At 41.6% G+C, this 24,524-nt stretch overlaps 1 protein-coding gene across 1 annotated transcript in view; it reads right to left on the reverse strand.

Annotated features, from left to right (window-relative positions):
- si:ch1073-396h14.1 (disintegrin and metalloproteinase domain-containing protein 10) overlaps nucleotides 1-24,524 on the reverse strand; it is an 88,880-nt gene that overhangs the window by 54,116 nt on the left and 10,240 nt on the right. The window contains exons 5-6 of the mRNA XM_064952262.1: nucleotides 13,903-13,988; nucleotides 11,665-11,787 (exon numbers count right to left, since the gene is read on the reverse strand). Of these exons, the coding sequence (XP_064808334.1) occupies nucleotides 11,665-11,787; nucleotides 13,903-13,988 (209 nt within the window). The remainder of the gene's footprint in view (nucleotides 1-11,664; nucleotides 11,788-13,902; nucleotides 13,989-24,524) is intronic.

Here is a 24,524-nt window from a genome sequence, read left to right on the forward strand (position 1 = left end):
GGGACCCCCTGATATAGGTAGAGCAGTTGTGGGAGGAAGACCATTTTAATGGCATTAATTCCTCCGAGCAGAGAAATTGGGAGAGTTCTCCAAAATGGTATGTTTGCCTTGAGTTTTTGTATCAGAGAGGGGAAATTCTCTTTAAAGAGTAAGGAGTATTGTTTGGTAACTACAATTCCTAGGTAGGTACATTTTTCTGAAAATACCTTAACTGGGAGATGTTCTAGCCAGGAGGTGTTTTGTAACCGTATGGGCATTAATTCACTCTTGTTCCGGGGCGGCAGTGTAGCCTAGTGGTTAGAGCATTGGACTAGTAACCAAAAGGTTGCAAGTTCAAATCCCCGAGCTGACAAGGTACAAAATCTGTCGTTCTGCCCCTGAACAGGCAGTTAACCCACTGTTCCTAGGCCGTCATTGAAAATAAGAATTTGTTCTTAACTGACTTGCCTGGTTAAATAAAGGTAAAAAAAAACAATTACAATTGTTTAAATAAAGGTTAAAAAAAAATATATATATTCTGTATCTCGAGAAGGTACCAAAAGAATTGATCACATCAAGAATAGCTGGAATACTAGCCTGGGGTTCTGTTACATAGAGGGGGATGTCATCTGCGTATAGGGAAATCTTAGTATCTTTAGTATTATAGCCGTGTATTGCTGCATGAGATCTAATCGCCTGAGCAAGAGGTTCGATAATTAGGGTGAAGAGCATAGGCGGCAGCGCACAACCCTGCCGTGTCCCTCAGTAAAGGTTAAATCGGGGCGACACTGATTGGTTAGTGAGTATTCTGTCACGTTCTGAACTTTATTTCCTCTGTTTTGTCATTATTTAGTATGGTCAGGGCGTGAGTTGGGGTGGGCAGTCTATGTTTGTTTTTCTATGATTTGGGTATTTCTATGTTTCGGCCTAGTATGGTTCTCAATCAGAGGCAGGTGTCATTAGTTGTCTCTGATTGAGAATCATACTTAGGTAGCCTGGGTTTCACTGTGTGTTGGTGGGTGATTGTTCCTGTCTCTGTGTTTGTTTTCACCAGATAGGCTGTTTAGGTTTTCTCACGTTTATTGTTTTGTTAGTTTGTTCATGTGTAGAGTCTTTATAAATTAAACATGAATAATCACCATGCTGCGTTTTGGTCCGCCTCTCCTTCACCACAAGAAAACCGTTACATATTCCTTCACAGAGGTTCTTATATAAAAGCTGGATCCAATTTATGAACCCATCCCCAATATTACATTTCTGTAGGACCTTGAATAGATAGGGCCACTCAACTTGGTCAAAGCCTTTTTCGGCGTCAAGAGATATAGCGGCAAGGTCCACGTTGGGTAACCTCTGAGAATACATAATGTTGAAGAGGCGCCTGAGATGGAAGAATGAGTTTCTGTTAGGGATAAAGCCGGTCTGGTCCGGATGGGCCAATTTGCCAATTAAAGTGCTAAGCCTGTTAGCCAGAGTTTTTGCTAAAATCTTTTGGTCTGTATTAAGGAGAGATATTGGTCTGTATGTCCCTACCTCTTCCAGATCTTTACCCTTCTTATGTATAACTGTAATGAACGCTTGTTAGGAATTTTATGAATAAATGACTAAACAATATCCTCATCTTAAATAGAACTGTAACTAAGTAAACTTATACTCTGTTTTATTATATCCGATTAACAATATGAGTTCATAAGAAGGGATTATGTGGCATGGACAAGGAGTAATTAAACATAATGAATACCATTCCTACTAGTCTGGGGAGGAATGGGTTGTGGGTAAAGTAAGCAGAGAGGGTTGTTAACCTATGGTTGAACCGACAAAACTTAGCTCTGGGGTGTTTTAGATAAGGCAGTGAGTGCATTCCTAGGTTTTCTGTTAACGAGAACTGTCAGCTAAGTGGTGATCGATAATGGTGAGGGATCAAAAGTTAATTCAGTTATGTTGTGTGTCCTGTGTGTGTGCTAGTGGGTCAGAATGAACTTTGAATGAACTTTTAAAATTGCTTTGTCTCAGTCGAGAAGAGGAGATTCATTCACCAATGACGTCATATTTTGTATATAAACTGTTGTTCGTGGTTACATGGCAGCGTGCTCCGAGAATAAATACTATTATCCATTTTTGATAAGACTGGTCTCCGTCTATTTTATGCAAATAAGAATCTTACAAATTCTCATAAAATAGACTAAGTGAATTCAATTAATGAAAACATATTGGAAATAATTAAATTACGTTAACAACGCTTCATCCAAAGTAGATGGGCGAGCTCCATCCTCATTGGCCTGAACCAACATTTTGTGCAGGTAGGGAGAGAGCATGTTGCTGAATGTTTTATAGAATTCACCAGGGTATCCATCTGGGCCCGGGGTCTTGCCAGTCTTTAGAGATTTAATTGTTACTCGAATTTCATCAAGAGATATTTCCTTATTCAGGAAGTTAGAATCTTCCTGGTTCAGGGCAGGAAGATTACAGTCCTCCAAAAATCTTTGCATAATTAAGGGGTTAGGATCCGCTTTAGATTTATATAGAGTCTCATAAAACTGCCGGAATCTGTCATTGATGTCTTTGGGGGAAGAGAGTAATTCCCCAGATGCAGATTTAACTTTGTGAATCATTCGGTCACTCACATTTTTTCAAAGTTGTCTGGCGAGTAATTTGTGTGGTTTGTCACCAAACTCAAAATATTTTTGCTTGGTATAGAGAAAAGATTTAGCAATTTTAGCTGAGAGAATCTGATTATATTCTAATTTTAAAGAGGTATTTTTTTAAGGTTGCACAATAGATAGATGGCTAGTATTCTCCCTATCCAGTAAGTGAATTTGTCCCTCCAGTTCTTCCAGTTTTCCTCTGTTTCGCCTACTCCTGGCAGCCTGAAAGGAGATGGTACAGCCTCTCAGATAAGACTTCAGTGTTTCCCACAATAATGCTGGAGAAGTCTCTGTGTTGTTGTTGGTATCAAAGAAAAATGTAATTTGGTCTTTAAGATGTTCACAGAATGTTGGTTCTGTGAGGAGCTGAGGATTCAACCTCCAGACCCTCTTGTTTGGTACAATGTCACCCAATCTCAGAGAGAAGGTGAGTGGACTGTGGTCCGAGATTATAATATCATGATACCTCACATTACAGGTATATGGGAGTAGACTAGCATCCACCAAAAAGTAGTCAATTCGAGTTTAAACATTGTGAACATGAGAGTAAAAGGAGTATTCCCTACCCGTAGGGTTAGCGATCCTCCATATATCAAATAAGTTCAATTTTTTTTATGTAGATATTCAAGAATTCGCTTGAATAGAAGGTAGGGGTTTGCCGGGTAGAGGATCTATCCAAATATTGGTCTAGCACACAATTAAGGTCCCCTTGAATGACCAGGTTAGTATGGGAGATATCTGGAATCAGGGCAAGGACTCTTTGAAAAAAGAGGGGTTATCAATGTTTGGCCCATAGATATTTAGTAGAGTTACTGAAGTAGAGTGGATGTCTCCTATTACGATCACATAACGACCCTCTTTAGCCGCAATAGTGGTTTTATGTAGAAAGGGAATTCCTGACCGTACCAGAATCGCTGTGCCTCATGTTTTGGCAGAGAAGCTAGAGTAATACACTTGCCCCACCCACCTACAATTAAGTCTGCTATGAGAGTTATTTTTCAGATGGGTTTCTTGCAAAAATATAAAATCAGACGAGAGTGCTTTCAAGTGGGTTAGGACCTTGCCTCTCTTAATTGGTTCGTTTAAACCCTTGACATTCCAGGAAGTGAATATAAGCCCCGCCCTCCTCTCATTTGTAGTTCCTATGGTGGCCTGCATAACATATAACTCGATAAAAAGTTAAGAAAGCACACCAAACCGTCACGATCAGCATATGTAGCACCTACACCCGAGCACTATCCAACCCACCCCTCCCCCTGCAAGCACCTTTACTTCCCACCCTGTTCCCCTAATTTCCCCAACACTTATCCCCCCCCCCATCAGCCCACATTTAACAGGCATGCACAAACAGAAGAGAAAAAAAATACAAAAAATAATAAGAATAAACACATTGTCTGGCCGATGCCAAAAAAGCACGGCGCGACCTCGAACAAGAGGTAAAACAAAAATAAAATCCCAACTATACGTTCACCTCTCACTATCCTAGAACGTCTACTAACATATGAACTGAGGAGGCTCCCGCGAATAAAGTGTTCAATTAGCATCTAATAAACCTAAACATAATAAGTTGCAACTTAAACATATTGTGCACTTAGCATCATCCTGGGTCAATCCCAGAGATAAGCAAGATATAGCCTCACGAGATTATAATGCTAAGCAATGCCGGTCTAAATATAAACCATCCGCAACCGACATAGACAGCAGCACTGTAACGGCGTTCTTCGTTTGTCAAAAGAGAGTCGGACCGAAATGCAGCGTGGTGGTTACTCATGATCTTTAATGAAGGATCGCGATACATAAAATAACTATTACAAAATACAAAACAACAAACGGAACGTGAAATCTAATTACAGCCTATCTGGTGGAACTACACAGAGACAGGAACAATCACCCACGAAATACAAAGTGAAACCCAGGCTACCTAAATACGGTTCCCAATCAGAGACAACGAGAATCACCTGACTCTGATTGAGAACCGCCTCAGGCAGCCAAACCTATGCAACACCCCTACTCAGCCGCAAATCCCAATACCAATAAAACCCCAATACGAAATACAACATAAACCCATGTCACACCCTGGCCTGACCAACTAATAAACTAAAACACAAAAATACTAAGACCAAGGCGTGACAAGTACCTCTACATATTGTGGGTCAGGAGATCGGAACAAGGATTTTGCTAAATTAAACGTACCCCCCAATAAAATTAAAATTAAATAAATATATAAATATTTTTTTCCTTTTTAAGATTAAATAAATAAAATAAAATATTTTATGTATATATATATTCTAAGTTTTTGATGTTATTGATCATAAATTGTTATTGAAGAAACTCACTTGCTATGGCTTTACATCATATGGCATCACATGGTTGGTTAGTTATTATCCAATAGAACGCAAAGAGTGTTCTTAAATGGAAGCTTCTCTAACAGTCACACGCTGATCTGTTTCACCTGTCTTTGTGCTTGTCTCCACCCCTCTCCAGGTGTTGCCCATCTTCCCCATGATCCCCAGTGTTTTTATACCTGTGTTCTCTGTTTGTCTGATGCCAGTTTGTTTTGTTCGTCAAGAGAGTCGGACACTTGTTGGGTGAGTCGGGCACCTGTCAGCGTTTCTCGCTCAGTGTTCTCTCATCATCAAGCTGCAGCCCTCCTCCTTCCCCTCAGACAGATAGATAGCGTACCTCATCACGCTGATGTCCGGGAGGGCTCTCACCTAGGCTACAGCAGTATGGGAACAACAGTCGGCCGTATGCTTCAGTCTGGGAGAGTTTGTGGTGGAGGTGAAGAAGGTTTTTGATGCTCCATTGTCCAGGAGAGCACGGAAGTTACTCCAGCTTCGGCAAGACTCCTGCAGTGTGGCAGACTATGCAGTGGATTTATGCACGTTGGCAGCTGAGAGTACCTGGAACATGGATGCGCTGTTCGACATGTACCTGCACGGAGTATCAGAGGAAGTAAAGGGCGAGCTTGCAGCCCGGGAACTACCAACGGATCTCGACTAGCTCATCGTTTTGACCTTTCAGATCGATGGGTGACTGCGGGAGTGAAAGAAGGAGTGGAGGTTCAATTTCACTCACCCGCCCAAGGTTTCCACCATTGTTACACCACCCTGGATTACTGACTTCTGCCTGCCCTGACCCCGAGACTGCCTGCCGTTCTGTACCTTATGGACTCTGATCTGGATTACTGACCTCTGCCTGCCCTGACCCCGAGACTGCCTGCCGTTCTGTACCTTATGGACTCTGATCTGGATTACTGACCTCTGCCTGCCCTGACCCCGAGACTGCCTGCCGTTCTGTACCTTATGGACTCTGATCTGGATTATTGACCTCTGCCTTCCCTTGACCTGTAGTTTTTCCTGCCCCCTGTTCTAGTAATAAACTTTTGTTACTTTGACACTGTCTGCATCTGTCTTCTCCTGAAAAGTGATACTAACATCCGATATGTACAGTCAGGTGTTCCTTAGAAAAGATGCCTTGAGCCGTTACTCTTCTCTATTTTTACAAATGATTTGCCACTGGTCTTACACAAAGCTAGAATTACTATGTATGCGTATGATCCCACATTGCATGTCAGCACCCACAGCCAGTGAGCTCACTGAAATAAGGAGTTACAGTCAGTATCAAAATGGGTGATCAATAATAAACTGGTCTTAAATACATCTACAACTAAAAGCATTGTATTTGGTTCAAAACATAAGACCTAAACCTCATCTGAAATAGTTTATACAGGGTGTGGACCATTGAGGAAGTTGAGGAAGCTAAACACCTAGTTATAACTTGACCATGGTTAATTATCATGGTCAAGTCATATTGACAAAGTTGTTGTGAAGATGGGGAGGGGTATGTCTGTTATATAAAGATGCTCTGCCTTTTTGACACAAATCAACTGTACTAGTTGTTCAGGCTCTGGTCTTGTCCCATCTTGATTACTGTTCAGCAATATGGTCAGGTGCAGCAAAGAAATACCTAGCAAAGCTGCAGCTGGCTCAAAACAGAGCAGCACACCTTGCCATTAACTGCACATACAGAACTAACATCAACAAATTACATGCCAGTCTTTCCTGGTTGAGGGTTGACAGGAGATTAACTGCTTCTCTTCTAGTGAAATGTATTACTATCATAAAAATTCCAGATTGTATGCATAATCAAATAAATTCAGCTCAGACGCCCATACATACCCCACTAGACATGCCAGCAGGGGTCTCTTCACAGTCTCAAAGTCCAAAACGAGTTCATGGCAACGCACAATATTATACAGAGCCATGATCGCATTGAACTCCCTTTTATCTCCAAATATTCAAGTAAACAGAAAAATTACCTTTTGAAAAAAGATGAAACATCATATAATGGAACAGCGGGGACTGTGAGGGGACACACCCACAAACACACACACACACACACACACACACACACACACGCACGCACGCACGCACGCACGCACGCACCCCCACAAACACACACACACACACGCACGCACACACACACACGCACGCACGCGCACGCACACACACACACACACACACACACACACACACACACACACACACACACACACACACACACACACACACACACACACACACACACACACACACACACACTCACAGACAAGACAAACAACTGTTTTGTTGTATTGTTTGTACTATTATTATTATTGTTGTTTTTGTTGTTTCATGTATCATTTCAAATTTGTGTGACTATCCTTGTGTATCAGTGATTTGATACTTGTCATGTTTTATGTCTCTTGTGGACCTCACACAGAAAAGCTGCTGCCTCGGCAAAAGCTAACGGAGACCTGAATAAACCAGTAAACAAATACTATACCACAGGTCGATATAGTCTATCAGTCTAACTGTCTATCCTGCCCTCTATCCACCATTCATAGTGACAATAGTGGTACAGTAGGTGGATCGTTTGTCCAGATCTGCAATAGGAAATGTAGCAATCATACTGTACCACACATAAAAGCATTCAAAGCTGCATCAATTTTCAAAATGAATCCACAAGAACAAATAGGATTGGGGGAATAGCTGATAGGCAGCAGAGAGGCCAGGTTCATAATGAACATGAAAGAACAGTGAAAACATGAGACATGCAGCTCAAAAAGCTACCCTAATGATCTTGTTTAGGGACAATACAATTATCCTACCTAGACTAGCCTACAACACCACAATGCAATGAATAATTGCATTATTGCTTTCAAGTGAATAGAAAATTCTACTCTAGGCTGCAGTGAAAATATAATTTCAATAACGGCAATTTGAATGTTTTATTCCATTTGGATCAGTTGTGGGTCTACTCTACAGTTTATAAGGTCTAGAAAGGCACAGTAGTATGCTAGTATGCTAGTATTTTTACTTCTATTTTATTTATATTTTTACAGAGATGCACCGTCTGTTGCAGATCATTCTCCCATATCTGGCCACGTGCTCCTGGCAGGCCTATTTATTAAGGAAAGCTTAACACGCTCTGCCTCCTCTCCAATCCGAGGCTATTCCTCTCGCACCTAGATCCTAACGCTTCATTATACAATAGGTGGGCCTAATCCTGAATGCTGATTGGTTAAAAGTGCGTTCCAGCCAGTGTCTATTCCGCAAATTACTACCGGCTAAATCTATGAAGTTAAAATGCCTATTTACTCTGCTCCATCTGACTGCGCAATCCACTGTCTCATCAGCTGAGCCAGGCTTGATCTCCACTATAAAAGCTTCTAGACATTCTCTCACATTTCAGACTAACATTTAGTTTTCAACAACAGTGATTTATATAAACCTTGCTGTCTGTCTCTCTGACATTTGCAACATTGTTTCAATATTCAAAAGCAATCTCTAGCTGTCCTGTAGCAATGAATGTACAGGGATTGGGAGTGGGGAGTAGACAGACAGGCAGGCAGGCAGCATTTCTCAGCTAGTCGAAATCATGAATCAGCTGGCATAAAAAGTGTTTCTCAACTGTGAATGGTCCTGGACACCAAAAAAAGTGTCAAGGGAAGCCAGCTTGGATTTGGCATCTCTCCTATCAAATTGCATTGAGAGCATACGAGAGCACCAGCTGTTCTGGATGACAGTGTGATAACGCTCTCGGTAGCAAGACCTTTAAACAGGTCAACATTCACAAAGCCACAGGGCCAGATCGATTACCAGGACGTGTACTCAATGCATGCGCTGACCAACTGGCAAGTGTCTTCACTGACATTTTCAACCTTTCCCTGACTGAGTCTGTAATACTTACGTTTCAAGCATACCACCATAGTCCTTGTGCCCAAGGAAACGAAGGTAACCTGTCTAAATGATTACCGCCTCATATTACGCAGATCGGTAGCCATGAAGTGCTTTGAAAGGCTGGTCATGGCTCACATCAACAGCATCCTCCCGGATACCCTAGACCTACTCCAATTCGCATACCGCCCCAACAGATCCACAGATGACGCAATCTCAATCACACTCCACACTGCCCTTTCCCACATGGACAAAAGGAACACCTATGTGAGAATGCTGTTCATTGACTACAGCTCAGGGCTCATAACTGAGCTAAGGAAGCTCCACCATCAAGAGCATCCTGACCTGTTGCATCACCACCTGGTACGGCAACTGCTCGGCATCTGACTGTAAGGTGCTACAGAGGGTAGTGTGTACAGCCCAGTACATCACTGGGGTCAAGCTTCCTGCCATCCAGTATCTATATAATAGGCGGTGTCCAAGGAAAGCCCATAAAATTGTCAGACTCCAGTCACCCAAGTCATAGACTGTTTTCTCAGCTACCGCACGGCAAGCGGTACCAGAGCGCCGAGTCTAGGACCAAAAGGCTCTTTAACAGCTTCTACCCGCAAGCCATAAGACTGCTGAACAATTAAGAAAATGGCCACTTGACTATTACATTGACCCCCCCCAACCCCCCCATTTGTTTTGTACACTGCTGCTACTCGCTGTATATTATCTATGCATCCCCCTTACCTTCACATCCCCCTTACCTTCATGTACAAACTACCTCAACTAACCTGTACCCCCACACACTGACTCGGTACCGGTAACCCCTGTAAATAACCTCATTATTGTTATGCTATTGTTACTTTTTATATATATATATATATCTTTTTTTTTTACTTTAGTTTATTTGGTAAATATTTTCTTAACTTTTCTTGAACTGCACTGTTGGTTAAGGGCTTGTAAGTAAGCATTTCATGGTAAGGTCTACACTTTGTATTCGGCACACGTGACAAATAAAGTTTGATTTGATTTTGATATGTCATTGACAGGAACAACTTGAATTATTGCATCTCGTTTTGTTGTCCTCTGGTGTCTGGCTAGCTAGCTAGATAAAATTGTCCCTTTCCTAAATTAGCCATGGATGGAGATATGGATTTGGACTTGTGGTTTTACTTAATTCTTCGTTCTGGCCAATGATTACAGTATAACGGCGAATTCTGCTCCAACCATTAATTCATACATTGTTGCACCCCTGGCCTGAGAGAATGGAAGTTCAATATGTAGCTAGATGTAAAAGCATAATGTTAACTAGCTAACGTTGCCCATGAAAGGAAGTTAGGCTAGCGAGCAAGCATTTTAGCCAGGTAGGCTAGAACAAAAAATAAAAGCGTTTACTGTATGACAGAGTGATAGACAGTTTCGTCAACATGAAAGAGAGGAGGATGGCATTGGCATTTCTCTACAAGTACTGCGAGTCAACATGCTTTCAACTTGTGCGTGCATGCACACACAAATCAGAACCATGGTCAGCCACATCATATTTAGCTTACATTGATTGGAGTAAATTGTTTATGGAGTCTTTTAGTTGTCAGTGTATTAGACTGAGCAGAGGTGATTTGATTCTGTTAAAGTTGAATTGGTGCTGAATTAGTGGAGGCAGACCCTGTTTCTTTGTGGTCACTCTCTGTGGTTCTAAATCAGTAGTTTTTAGTGGTCCGAAAATGTTGGAAACATTAACTTGCTTGACCATGCTGCTGTTCATGTAACTGTCAGTTATATGCAATATGCTTTGTGGACTTCACCCGACAGAGGTTGCTACCCATTTTTGTGATAAAACAAAGGTGTGGTTGAATTTATTCTGCCACTGCGACTTCTTAGTGTCTCAGCCTTTAGGCCTATATATCACGGTCTCAAGGCATATGAATTAACAGGTTATAGAGCAAACAACACAATTATCACAACACAGGTTGTAATATGGCTTGGGGGGGGGGCTTGGCTTCCCAAGTGATTTTCCCCAAGCACTGATACTGCTCATGGTTGGTGTCTTTTAGGTTCCAGTGGTTGTTGCTAGGCAACTTTCAGTGGGTGGTGGGGGGGGGGGTCGACATCCCCTATTAGGTTGTGGTGCATGGCTTTAAAAAACATGTTTGACAGACAGTTCAGTTTCAAAAGATCTAGAGTTATCAAGTTAGAACAATTGTGAGCAATAAGTGCGACAACAACAAACCGTAACATGCTGATAAGAAGTTCTGATAGACAATTTAAATATGCTGGACAATGGTTCAACCAAATTACTAAACGGCAAGAGAAAATTACCCAAAACAAGTCAGTGAACTTTTGTCCAGATGTGTCCAATATTGAGTAGTACCTCCAGTTCTGAATGGGATTTCCGAGAACAAAGTTAGTAAATTGAGCGGACAGGATTACTGAGGTAACTGAGGGATATCCTGATGCATTATCTCTGACATACCATATCTCTGACATAGCATGCTAGGGTTTCAAAAGTACTGCACGTTCTCTGGGTCCTGAAACATTGAACAGGTCATTTTTGGCAGACACCCCGGGCCACGACCCTTCCCATCGAAAGAACTCACAAATGGCATACGGAAAAGGGCGGAGGTTGGTTACTGTATCAATCCAAAAATACAATAAAACTCTCCATTCTATAAATGGAAATTTGGGGTACAAACTTCAGAAAGTAGTATTTGGCCACTGGGATGAAAGGACAGGCAAAATAAGGCGCCTTACATACCCATAGACATGGATAATTTATTTTAAAAGGCATCCAATATCATACAGACCATCTATTTGGCTTTTTTCTTACGACCAGTCACCTGAGCCACAACAGCCTCAACACTCTTGAACTTCCTGTAGTAGAAGTGGTCAGCATGGAGGTGGAGTAGACAGCTGGTTTTAGACTGGTCCAATGTTCTCTTCGACCTGAACACTGGAACGTCCTGTGAATGTCACATGAGACAGTAGTCATTAGAGATAGACATGATCAAAATGACAAAATAGGAAGCTCGTCAAAACCATTTAGGAAGAACATGAGTTATTTCATTTTACCGCCTTTTAATTTTCACACCACCACAAATGTGTGGTTATTCACCAATAACGCACACCCTGTTGGGTAAAGCTAAGGTTTGTGGTTCAAATCCAATTTTCATCCTTTCTAGCATGACCACATAGACAGAGTATGACCTCAGGGCCAGTCACCTGTGGGAAAGTGTCTGAGGGAGGGTGAACAGGGTCGGCAGGATGGAAAGTTCCTCAGGCAAAAACATCTGCTCAATACATTTTATAGCTAATCTCAAAATAAAGGAAATTCTGTATGTTTCCAAACAAGTGGCTATAAATAAATAACTATACATGACGTTCTGTACATGTTCAATTGTCCCTGTATCCATTGTTGATCAAAATGTAGGGACCACAAACCAATTAGCCTCACGTCTCAGAGACAATGGCCTGCCTGCCTACAATAGATTGAGGAAATATGTGGAGCTGGCACGCAAAGCCATGCAGGCTGTTTATTGAATCAGTTTACAGGGTAGCCTATTATGGTGCTAAAGAACAATATATATACTCAACAGAAATATAAACGCAACATGCAACAATTTCTAAGATGTTACTGAGTTACAGTTCATATGAGGAAATCAGTCAATTGAAATAAATTAATCCTAATCTATGGATTTCAACAGACTGGGAATAAAGATTTGCATATGTTGGTCACACATACAGTACCTTAAAAGAAATGGGCCTCACAACGGACCTCAGGATCTCGACACGGTAGTTCTGTGCATTCAAATTGCCATCAATAAAATGCAGGTCATAGTTTATGCCTGCCCATACCATGACCCCACTGTCACCCTGTGGCTCTCTGTTCACAATGTTGAGATCAGCAAACCGCATGCCCACAGGATGCTGTACATGGACGCTGTGTCTGCGATAGTGAGCCTGGTAGGACGTACTGTCAAATTCTCTAAAACAACGTTTTCGGTTGCTTATGGTAGAGAAATTAACATTAGAATCTATGACAACAGCTCTGATGGACATTCCTGCAGTCAGCATCCCAATTGCACACTTCCTCAACTTGAGACATTTGTGGCATTGTGTTGTATGACATAACTGAACATTTTAGTGTCACGACACCCACCGAAGGTGGCTCCTCTTCCTGTTCAGGCGGCGCTCAGCGGTCGTCGTCACCGGTCTACGAGCTGCCACCGATCCCTTTTCCCTTTTCTGTTGGTTTGTCTTATTGGTTTCACCTGTTTCTTGTTTAGGTTTTTATCTGGGCTTTTGAAGCCGGTAAGGCCCGCCTGCTCTTTGTGCGGGCTTATTTTTCCCTCTGTGTTTGCGTGTGGTAGTGCATCTCAGTTTTGTTTTTTCTCCAGACTGTTTTGGTCCTGGTTTTGGGCCGGTCGTTTATGTATTGGCTTGTACTATTTTCTCTGTGCCGAAGATTAAAGCATTGTTCTGTACCTTCTGCGCCTGACTCCGCACCCACTACGCCTAAGTGCGTCACATAGAGTGGCCATTTATGCTGCACCTGTGTAATGATCATGATGTTTAATCAGCACCTGTCAGGTGGATTGATTATCTTGGCAAAGGAGAAATGCTCACTAACATGGATATAAACACATTTGTGCACAACATTTGAGGGAAATAAGCTTTTTGTGTGAATGGAACATTTCTGGGATCTTTTATTTCAGCTCATGATACATGGAACCAAGACTTCACATGTTGCATTTTATATTTTTGTTCACTGTATGATCTTCAATAAATATTGTATCTGTAGATCGTCTACAGAGGAAAAACAAACACATCAATACTACAAATCAAATATGTTCTCTCATCTTTTATATTACACACCTTTTTCTCATGAGTTCTGTCAAACATTTTGTTGGTTAGATCTGGTTATCAAAGGGTTCGGAAGCCAATTACAATTATGGTTTCACAGATGAGAAAATGGTAAGCAAGATTGAGGACAAAAACAGAAATTAGGACAGGGAGGTGTCTCTTTTCAGGTGTACTCAGTGTGTGTGTGTATGTATGAGATGTCTGGCCTGAGCTACCTGATTGGGTCTGAGGCTTTGGGCAAGGCGCTGCAGACGTTCTGCACCACAGAACCCGTCATGTCTGCTTCTCATGGGAGTAGCATCTGTATGTGGATAAACACACACATATATGTAAACACACACTGGAAAAGCACACACATAGTGTCCTCAGCAAGTATTCAAACACCTTGAATTTTTCCAATTTTGTTGTTACAGCCCGAAATGTAAAAGGGAGTCAATTTAGATTTTTGTGTCACTGGCCTACACACAATATCCCATAATGTCAAAGGGGTGTATTATCAGTCTTTTTTTATATATATCCAAAAATAAAAACATAATTCCACTTTGACATTATGGGGTATTGTGTATAGGCAAGTGGTCAAAATACACACTTGAATCTATTTTAATTTCAGGATGTAACACTAAATGTGGAAAAAGTCAAGAGGTGTCAATACTTTCTGAAGGGACTGTATTTTCAAGCATAGTGGTGGCTGCATCATGTTATGGGTATGCTTGAAATCATTAAGGACTGGGAAGTTTTTCAGGATAAAAAAATAAATAGAATGGTGCTCGGCACATGCGAAATCCTAGAGGAAAACCTGGTTCAGTCTGCTCTCCACCAGACACTGGGAGATGAATGCACCTTTCAGCATGACAATAACCAAAATCACAAGGCCAAATCTACACTTTAGTTGCATACCAAGAAGACAGTAAATGTTCCTGAGTGGACAAGTTACAGTTTTGAATTAAATCTGCATGAAAATCTATGGCAAGACTTGAAAATGGTTGTCTAGCATTGATCAACAACCAATTTGACAGAGCTTGAAGAATTTTGAAAATAATCATTGGCAAATATTGTACAATCCAGGTCTGCAAAAAGGTGATTCTATATATTTCTGTATTTCCTTTTCAAAAAATGTACATTTCTAAAAATAGGTTTACACTGTCATTATGGGATATTGTGTTTAGATGGGTGAGAAAAAAAATATATGTAATCCATTTTGAATTCAGGCTGTAACACAACAAAATGTGAAAAAAGTCAAGGGGTATGAAAACTTTCTAAAGGCACTGTACGTTAACATATACTAACTACTGTCTAAACACACAAACACATGCACAAATACACAGTAACAAGATGGTGCCGGGGGAGGGCTGCCGTCTCATCGGCTCTTAACCAACCATGCTATTTTTTTATTTTTTTTGTGTTGTACTTGTCCTCTTGCTCAGTTGTGCACCGGGGCCTCCCACTCCTCTTTCTATTCTGGTTAGAGCCAGTTTGCGATGTTCTGTGAAGGGAGTAGTACACAGCGTTGTATGAGATCTTCAGTTTCTGTGAAAATTTCTTGCAAGGAAATTCCTTCATTTCTCGAAACAAGAATAGACTGACGAGTTTCAAAATAAAGTTATTTGTTTCTGGACATTTTGATTCTGTCATTGAACCCACAAGTGCTGATGCTCCAGATACTCAACTAGTCCAAAGGCCAGTTTTATTGCTTCTTTAATTAATCATCACAACAGTTTTCAGCTGTGCTAACATAATTACAAAATTATTTTTAATGATCAATTAGCCTTTTAAAATGATAAACTTGGATCAGCTAACACAACGTGACATTGGAACACAGGAGTGATGGTTGCTGATAATAGGCCTCTGTAAGCCTATATTCCATTAAAAATCAGCCATTTCCAGCAACAATAGTCATTTACAACATCAACAATGTCTATACTGTTTTCTGATCAATTTGATGTTATTTTAATGAACAATTTTTTTTTAATTTTCTATCAAAACAAGGACATTTCTAAGTAACCCCAAACTTTTGGACGGTAGTGTATATGAATGCAGCTGACAATGTATTAAAGCCATTGGACGCAGTTTATCATAGCACACTATGCTTTAATAGAGGCGTCAGGTTCAGTTCACATCACTGCATTCTGTATCAGAAAGTAGGCTGGCCCTCCATGAGGTCTCGTTGATTGATGCATTACCCATTTTTTGTTTCTAAAGCCCTCTTACACAAACTTCCACCGGACCTTACTTCACTGTGAACCTACAGACGTACGAGCCACCTTACCCAGTCTCAGTGATGGCTACCTCTGTAGATCCCTTCAATCTCCACTGAGTTAGGTAAATCTGCTTTAGTATTTTTGCACCTCAGTGGTGTAATAATCTCATACTCTATAAAATTGGATGTTTTGGTAAGGAAAACTTTGAAAACTGATGATCATATGAGGTATTTGAACTTGGAGGACTGAGGACGAAATCCTGAACAAAACACACAAAATACATAACATTTTAAGAAAATCATTGATTTTCCAGCAATACACTAGCTTCAGAAATGATTCACAACCCTTGACGTTTTTCAAATTTTGTTGTTACAGCCTGAATTTAAAACGGATTAAATTCAGCTTTTCTTATCACTGGTCTACACACAATACTCCATAATGTCAAAGGGGATTATTTTTTACAAATTAATTAAAAATGAAAAGCTGAAATGTATTGGGTCAATAAGTAATCCACCCCTTTGTTATGGCAAGCCTAAATACGTTCAGCAGGAAAAATGTGCCTAATAAGTCATATATTGCAATAATAGTGTTTAACATGATTTTTGAATGACTACCTTATCTCTGTACCTCTAAACATACAATTATCTGTAAGGTCCCTCAGTCGAGCAGTGAATTTCAAACACAGATTCAACCACAAAGACACGGGAGAATTTCCAATGCTTTGCTAAGAGGGCCCCTGTCGGTAGATGGGTAAAAAAACAAACAGACATTGCATATCCCTTTGAGCACGGTGAAGTTATTAATTGCACTTTGAATGGTGTATCAATACACCCAGTCACTACAAAGATATACATATACATCATTCCTCACGCAGTTGCCGAAGAGGAAGGAAACCACTCAGGGATTTCGCCATGAGGCCAATCGTGACTTTAAAACAGTTACAGAGTTTAATGGCTGTGATAGGAGAAAACTGAGGATGGATCAAGAACATTGTAGTTACTCCACAATACTAACCTAATTGACAGAGTGAAAAGAAGGAAGCCTGTACAGAATAAAAATATTCCAAAACATGCAACAAGACACTAAAGTAATGCTGCAGAAAATGTGGCAAAACCATTCATTTTGGGCCTGAATACAAAGTGTTATGTTTGGGGAAAATCCAATGTAGCACATTACTGAGTACCACTCTCCAAATTTTTAAGCACAGTGGTGGCTACATCATGTTATGGGTATGCTTGTAATCATTAAGGACTGGAGTTTTTCAGGATAAAAAAAATGGAATGGAGCAAAGCACAGGCCAAATCCTAGAGGAAAGCCTGGTTCAGTCTGCTTTCCATGAGACACTGGGAGATTAATTCATCTTTCAGCAGGACAATAACCTAAAGCACAAAGCCAAATCTACACTGCAGTTGCTTACCAAGAAGACAGTGAATGTTCCTTAGTGGCCGAGTTACAGGTTGAACTTAAATCTACTTGAAAATCTATCCCAAGATGTGAACATGGTTGTCTAGCAATGACCAACAACCAATTTGACAGAGCTATAGGAATTTTGAAAAGAATAATGGGCAAATGTTGCACAATCCAGGTGTGGAAAACTCTTAGAGACTTTCCCAGGAAGACTCACATCTGTAATGCTGCCAAAGGTATTTCTACAAAGTATTGACTCAGGGGTGTTAATACTACTGTCACTTTGATATTTCTGTATTACATTTTCAATTTTTAGCTAACATGTCTAAAAACATGCTTTTACTTTGTCATTCTGGGGTACTGTGTGTAGATGGCTAAGAAAATAAATCTACGTAATCCATTTTGAGTCAGGCTGTAACACAGCTACATTTGGGATAAGTCAAGGGGTATGAATACTTTCTGAAGGCACAGCACAGTGCATTCGGAAAGTATTCAGATCCCTCAACATTTTCTACATTTTGTTTCGTTACAGCCTTATTCTAAAATTGATTAAATAGTTCCCCCCCTCACTAATCTACACACAATACCCCATAATGTCAAAGCAAAAATTGCAAATTTATACAAATAAAAAAAGTTAATATCACATTTACATAAGTATCAGACCATTTACTCAGTATTTTGTTTAAGTAGCTTTGGCAGTGATTACAGCCTCGAGTCTTCTTGGGTATGACATTACAAGCTTGGCACACCTGTATTTAGGGAGTTTCTGCCATTCTTCTCTGCAGATCCTCTCAAGCTCTGTCAGGTTGGATGGGGAGCATTACTGCACAGCTATTTTCAGAACTCTCCGGAGATGTTCGATCCAGTTCAAGTCCGGGCTCTGGCTGGGCCACTCAAGGACATTCAGAGACCTGTCCCAAAACTACTCCTGTGTTGTCTTGGCTGTGTGCTGTCGTGTCTTTACTATCATTAAATGAAGACTTTTATCAAAAATTCTCTGTAATTAGTATTACGCGATTAAACTGTTTAATAATGTAACTGTAATTAACTAGGAAGTCGGGGCACCAAGGAAAATATTCAGATTATAATGTTATAATTTTCCTAATATAACTTTTCAGATATTTAATTAGGTTTCGAATTAATGAATTATTTACTTTACCTCACGTTAGTCTCATTCCAAACATTGTAAATTGTTGGTTATCTGCACGAACCCAGTCTTCACTATGAGTCATCCATACATCAATTGTCTTAAATCATTTATTTACTAACTAAGTAATTCACAGAAATGCATAAACAAACAATTGATAGTTACAAGGAAATGATAACAGAGTTTCCCTTGTGGGCTAAACTAAACCGGCATGGCGGCTTGTTGTACAAAGGGGAAGTGGGGGTCGACTGAGATAAGTCAACACACAGTTGATAATTATAACAATTGAAATCCTTCGCACATGAACGCTCACTCATTCGGGAACAATTGCAATCAATATATATATTCACGCTCAGTGTGTTGTCGGGATCTCTGCTGAAAAGTTTGTTTCTGTTGGAGAGTTTCCGTTCTCTCTCTCTCTCTCTCTCTCTCTCTCTCTCTCTCTCTCTCTCTCTCTCTCTCTCTCTGTTAGAATGGATAGTTCAGAGTGACATTCATTCATTTCATTATAGATGTTTCGGCAGTTGTCGTTCTTCGAGTTCAATGATACCGAATTCCTAGCTGCAGACTAGTAATTAATATCAAAGACTTGTTCTTATTCTGTCGGTATCGATAGTCTAAATGTTTAACCACGTGGGATGGTTAAAAGATTCAGCAATCTGGTCTCAAACCTTGGCCCTCTCGTTATCGAGGTAAGCTGGTCTGCAATCTTTGTCCTCTTGTGATGGAGAGAAACATGGTCTGTTGAGAAATTCTCAAGGTTGGGGTTTTATTCGGGAGTTGCAGAAAAGGGCCTGTCCCAGGATGCCCGACCCTAACTGGGCTCATGGGCGGTCCTCTGATTTAGGTAAACTCAAAAGGGAATTGGAGTTTCCTTCATTAAACAGTCCAAAATCACATTGCACAATTTTACAAACAGTATCATCCTCACTCATTCATCTTATACAACAATTAGATGTAAACCTCATATCTGAGGCTATTATATAAACAGCGTTATGGTAATGTGGTCCTATTGTCTCCCATGAGTTTCACCAAGTTGTAACAAATGGACCAGTTCGTAGCTGGATTCTTCACAGATCTTTTATACCTTCTCTGGAACGTAAATGTTGTTCGGACCTCAAGTTCTGTGAGGTGGAAGAAATTCCTTTGTTCTCTATGAAAATTCACTCTGTCTCTATACTGTGGCCATGAGGAGATCATCTCCTCCAGGAATTTATGACCTCTCTGACCACAGTAGCCTACTTGTAGGAGGCAGGGAGAGGGGGATGGGGCTTTCTGTACCCAAAGAGGGCAACGTCATGACAGTGCTTAGGGTCGTTGTCCGGTTGGAAGGTGAACCTTCACACCAGTCTGAGGTCCTGAGCACTCTGGAGCAGGTTTTCTTTAAGAATCTCTCTGTACCTTGCTCCATTCATCTTTCCCTCGATCCTGACTAGTCCCCCAGTCCCTGCCGCTGAAAAACATCCCCACAGCATGATGCTGCCACCACCATGATTCACTGTAGGGATGGTGCCAGGTTTCCTCCAGAAGTAATACTTGGCATTCAGGCCAAAGAGTTCAATCTTGGATTCATCAGACCAGAGAATATTCCTTTAGGTGCCTTTTACTGAGGAGTGTCTTCCGTCTGGTCACTCTACCATAAAGGCCTGAATTGGTGGAGTGCTGCGGAGATGGTTGTCCTTCTGGAAGGTTCTCCCATCTCCACAAAGGATCTCTGGAGCTCAGTCAGAGTGACCATCGGGGGTTGTTGGTCACCTACATGACCAAGGCCCTTCTCCCCCAATTGTTCAGTTTGGCCAGGCGGCCAGTTGTAGGAAGAGTCTTGGTGGTTCCAAACTTCTTCCATTTAAGAATGATGTAGGCCACTGTGTACTTGGGGACCTTCAATGCTGCAGAAATGTTTTGGTACCCTTCCCCAGATCTGTTCCTTGACACAATCCTGTCTCAGTGCTCTACGGACAATTCCTTCGACCTCATGGCTTGGTTTTTGCTCTGACATGCACTGTCAACTGTGGGACTTCATATAGTGTGTGCCTTTCCAAATCATGTCCAATCAATTGAAATTACCACATGTGGACTCCAATCAACTTGTAGTAACATCTAAAGGATGATCAATGGAAACAAGATGCACCTGAGCTCTATTTCGAGTCTCATAGCAAAAGGTCTGAATACTTATGTAAATAAGGGATCTGTTTTTTATTTTTAATACATTTGTGTGAAGTATCGTGTGAAGATTGTTGAGGAAAACAAATAATTTAATCAATTTTAGAATAAAGCTATAACTTAACAAAATATGGAAATATCAAGGGATCTGAATACCTTCCGAATGCACTGTATGTATTAACCAAAATAATATAGACATTGGTTCACATTAGCAAATATTCAAGTGATGCTACTGTATCTTCCTAAGATATTTACACACAATAGGATCCACTGTGGCACACGGTGGCTTGTAGCTTCCCACAGACCTTTATATCCACTCACCAGACACCATAAACGCTGTGGAGATGTTGGTGGATATTCCCAAAAATGCCATTGCTATTCCTTGACCTTATCAACAAGGTATTCCTCAATGGCAGTGCAGACCATCATGACCTAATATCAAACCATGTGTGTATTTTTAAAGAAAATAATGCCAATGAAGTAATTTCATAACATAGCCTAACATTGGAAAAGAATGCATGCTTTATGACTTCTGTCTCCAACTATAAATCTCAGTACATCCCCCAGGCAAACCAGAGTTTGGGGATTACTCAATAGCAAACCCCCATGACCTCACCTAAACCCATCAGATAGAACAAAACCACTTTAGCTTGAGAGAACTGACTGTTCCAATTAAATCAATGCTTACACATATTATTATCAATATTATAAAACCATCTCAGTGGCCTTGTGGCTAGGAGCTACTTCAGGATCGGTGTCCCTTCCACAGGACGGTTGAGCTAATGTAGGCTAATGAGATTAGCATGAGGTTGTAAGTAACAAGAAAATTTCCCAGAACATAGACATATCTGATATTGGCAGAAATCTTAAATTCTTGTTAATCTAACTGCACTGTCCAATTTACAGTAGCCATTACAGTGAAAGAATACCATGCTATTGTTTGAGAGTGCACAATTTTGAACATGACAAGTTATTAATAAACAAATTAGGCACATTTGGGCAGTATTGATAGAAAATTTTGAACAGAAATTCAATGGTTCATTGGATCAGTCTATAACTTTGCACGTACATTTCTGCCATCTAGTGGCCAAACTCTAAATTACACATGGGCTGGAATATTACATTATGGCCTTTCTCTTGCATTTCAAAGATGATGGTACAAAAAAAATACAAACAAATGGTTGTTTTTTTCTTTGTATTATCTTTTACCAGATCTATTGGGTTATATTCTACAACATTCCTTTCACATTTCCACAAACTTCAAAGTGTTTCCTTTCAAATGATACCAAGAATATGCATATCCTTGCTTCAGGGCCTGAGCTACAGGCAGTTAGATTTGGGTATGTAATTTTAAGCAAAAATTGGGCAGATCCTTATTAAGAGCCTCTAGCTAGAGTGTCCACCCTGATATTGGAATGGGTTGAGTCATATAAAAGACAAAACATTTTTTACCTGATGCTTCTCTTCTTGGCACCCAGCATTATAGAGATGGATAGGGGTTAAGAACCTGCGATAGACTAGCGTCCTGTCCAGGGGTTGTACTTGTATATCAAGCTGCCCCACACTACAGAATAAGGAGATAGGTTCCTGCCCTATGGGCTGTTCTGGCTCGTGTCTTGATCAAACTCTCAGAGAGACATCACGTGATTGGGTCACACCATTCTGCTGAGGCACTTACGGCCAATGAGAAACAGCCATTTGGCTCTATAGATGGTAGCAGCGGGGGTGTTAAATTTGGGATAGTTGGGCTCTCTCTTAATAAGTATGCATGCCTGGGAAGACAAAAATAAGCAATTGCTGCAGAGTTTCTAGACCGTGTAGCCAAACTCTTAAACAAGGGATAAGTTATTTGCCAACTTAAATAACTAAACCGGATCTGTCTGACTGCAGTAGAGTTCATTTAAATACCCCATACATACAGTACCTTTGGAAAGTATTCAGACCCCTTGACTTTTCCAAATGTTGTTATGGTACAGCCTTATTTTAAAATTGATTAAATCGTTTTTCCCCCTCATCAATTTACACACAATACCCCATAATGACAAAGCAAAAACAGGTAATTAGACATTTGTGCTAATTTATTAAAAATAAAAAACTGAAATATGACATTTACATAAGTATCAGGCCATTTACTCAGTACTTTGTTAAAGCACCTTTGGTAGCATTTACAGCCTTAAGTCTTCTTGGGTATGACGCTATAAGCTTGGCACACCTGTATTTGGCGAGTTTCTTCCATTCTTCTCTGCAGATCCTCTCAAGATCTGTCAAGTTGGATGGGGAGCGTTGCTGCACAGCTATTTTCAGGTATCTCCAGAGATGTTCAATCAGGTTCAAGTCCGGGCTCTGGCTGGGCCGCTCAAAGACATTCAGAGACTTGTCCTGAAGCCACTCCTGTGCTGTCTTGGCTGCGTGCTTAGGGTCGTTGTCCTGTTGGAAGGTGAACCTTCATCCCAGTCTGAGGATCTGAGCGCTCTGGAACAGGTTTTATTTAAGGATCTCTCTGTACTCGATCCTGTTTAGTCTCCCAGTCCCTGCAGCTGAAAACATCTCACACAGCATGATGCTGCCATTACCATGCTTCACTGTAGGGATGGAGCCAGGTTTCCTCCAGACGTGACACTTGGCACTCACAGAAAGAGTTCAAGTTATTGGTTTCATCAGACCAGAGAATCTTGTTTCTCATGGACGGAGAGTCTTTGGGTGCCTTTTGGCAAACTCCCAAGTGGACTGTTAATGTTAATGCTGTTAATGCTTTCCGAAGGCACTGGATTTTAAACTGACTACTACACTTTTTATGTAAAATTTGCACAGTTTAAACGTATAATGGCTAAAAATCTAGAAAATAACTCTGAGTGGGTTTACCTGAAGATCAAACCAATTCAGGGCTAAAGAATGATTTCATAAAACTGAAACACTGTGCTATGCAAAGCTACGGTCAGGTTCTGACCTTAGTTCTTTTATTATGTCTTTGTTTTTGTATGGTCAGGGCGTGAGTTGGGTGTGTTGTCTATGTTCCTTTACAGAATCACCCAACACCAAAGGACTAAGCAGCGCGGTTGGAAGCCCGAGAGGCAGCCCCAAAAATGTATTGGGGAGGGGGCACATGGGGAGTGTGGCTAAGTCAGGTAGGAGACTTGAGCCAACTCCCCGTGCTTACCGTGGAGAGAGGGGGACTGGGCAGGCACCGTGTAATGCCGTGAAGCGCACGGTGTCCCCGGTGTGCAGGCATAGCCCGGTGCGGTACATAGCAGCGCCTCGTATCGGCCGGGCTAGAGTGGGCATCAAGCCAGGTGCCATGAAGCCGGCTCAGCGCATCTGGTCTCCAGTGCGTCACCTCGGGCCGGGGTACATGGCACCAGCCCTACGCATGGTGTCCCCGGTTCGCCAGCACAGCCCAGTGCGGGCTATTCCACCTTGCCGCACTGGCCTGGCTACGGGGAGCAACCAGCCAGGTAGGGTTGGGCAGGCTTGGTGCTCGAGACCTCCAGTGCGCCTCCACGGTCCGGTCTATCCGGTGCCTCCTCCACGCACCAGCCCTCCGGTGACAGCCCCCCGCACCAGGCTGTCTCTCCGTCTCCTCCCTACAGGTGCTCCCGTCTGCCAGAGCCGCCCGTCTGTCCTGAGCTGCCAGAGCCGCTCGTCTGTCCTGAGCTGCCAGAGCCGCCCGTCTGTCAGGAGCTGCTAGAGCCACCCGTCAGTCAGGAGCTGCCAGAGCCGCCCATCAGTCAGGAGCTGCCAGAGCCGCCCGTCAGTCAGGAGCTGCCAGAGCCGCCCGTCAGTCAGGAGCTGCCAGAGCCGTCCGTCAGCCAGGAGCTGCCAGAGCCGCTCGTCAATCAGGAGCTGCCGGAGCCGTCCGTCAGCCAGGAGCCGCCGGAATCGCCCGTCACGCCGGCGCTGCCAGAATCGCCCTTCATTCCGGAGC

This window comes from Oncorhynchus masou, chromosome 31, assembly GCF_036934945.1.
Source record: "Oncorhynchus masou masou isolate Uvic2021 chromosome 31, UVic_Omas_1.1, whole genome shotgun sequence".
Classification (NCBI taxonomy): Eukaryota; Metazoa; Chordata; class Actinopteri; order Salmoniformes; family Salmonidae; genus Oncorhynchus; species Oncorhynchus masou.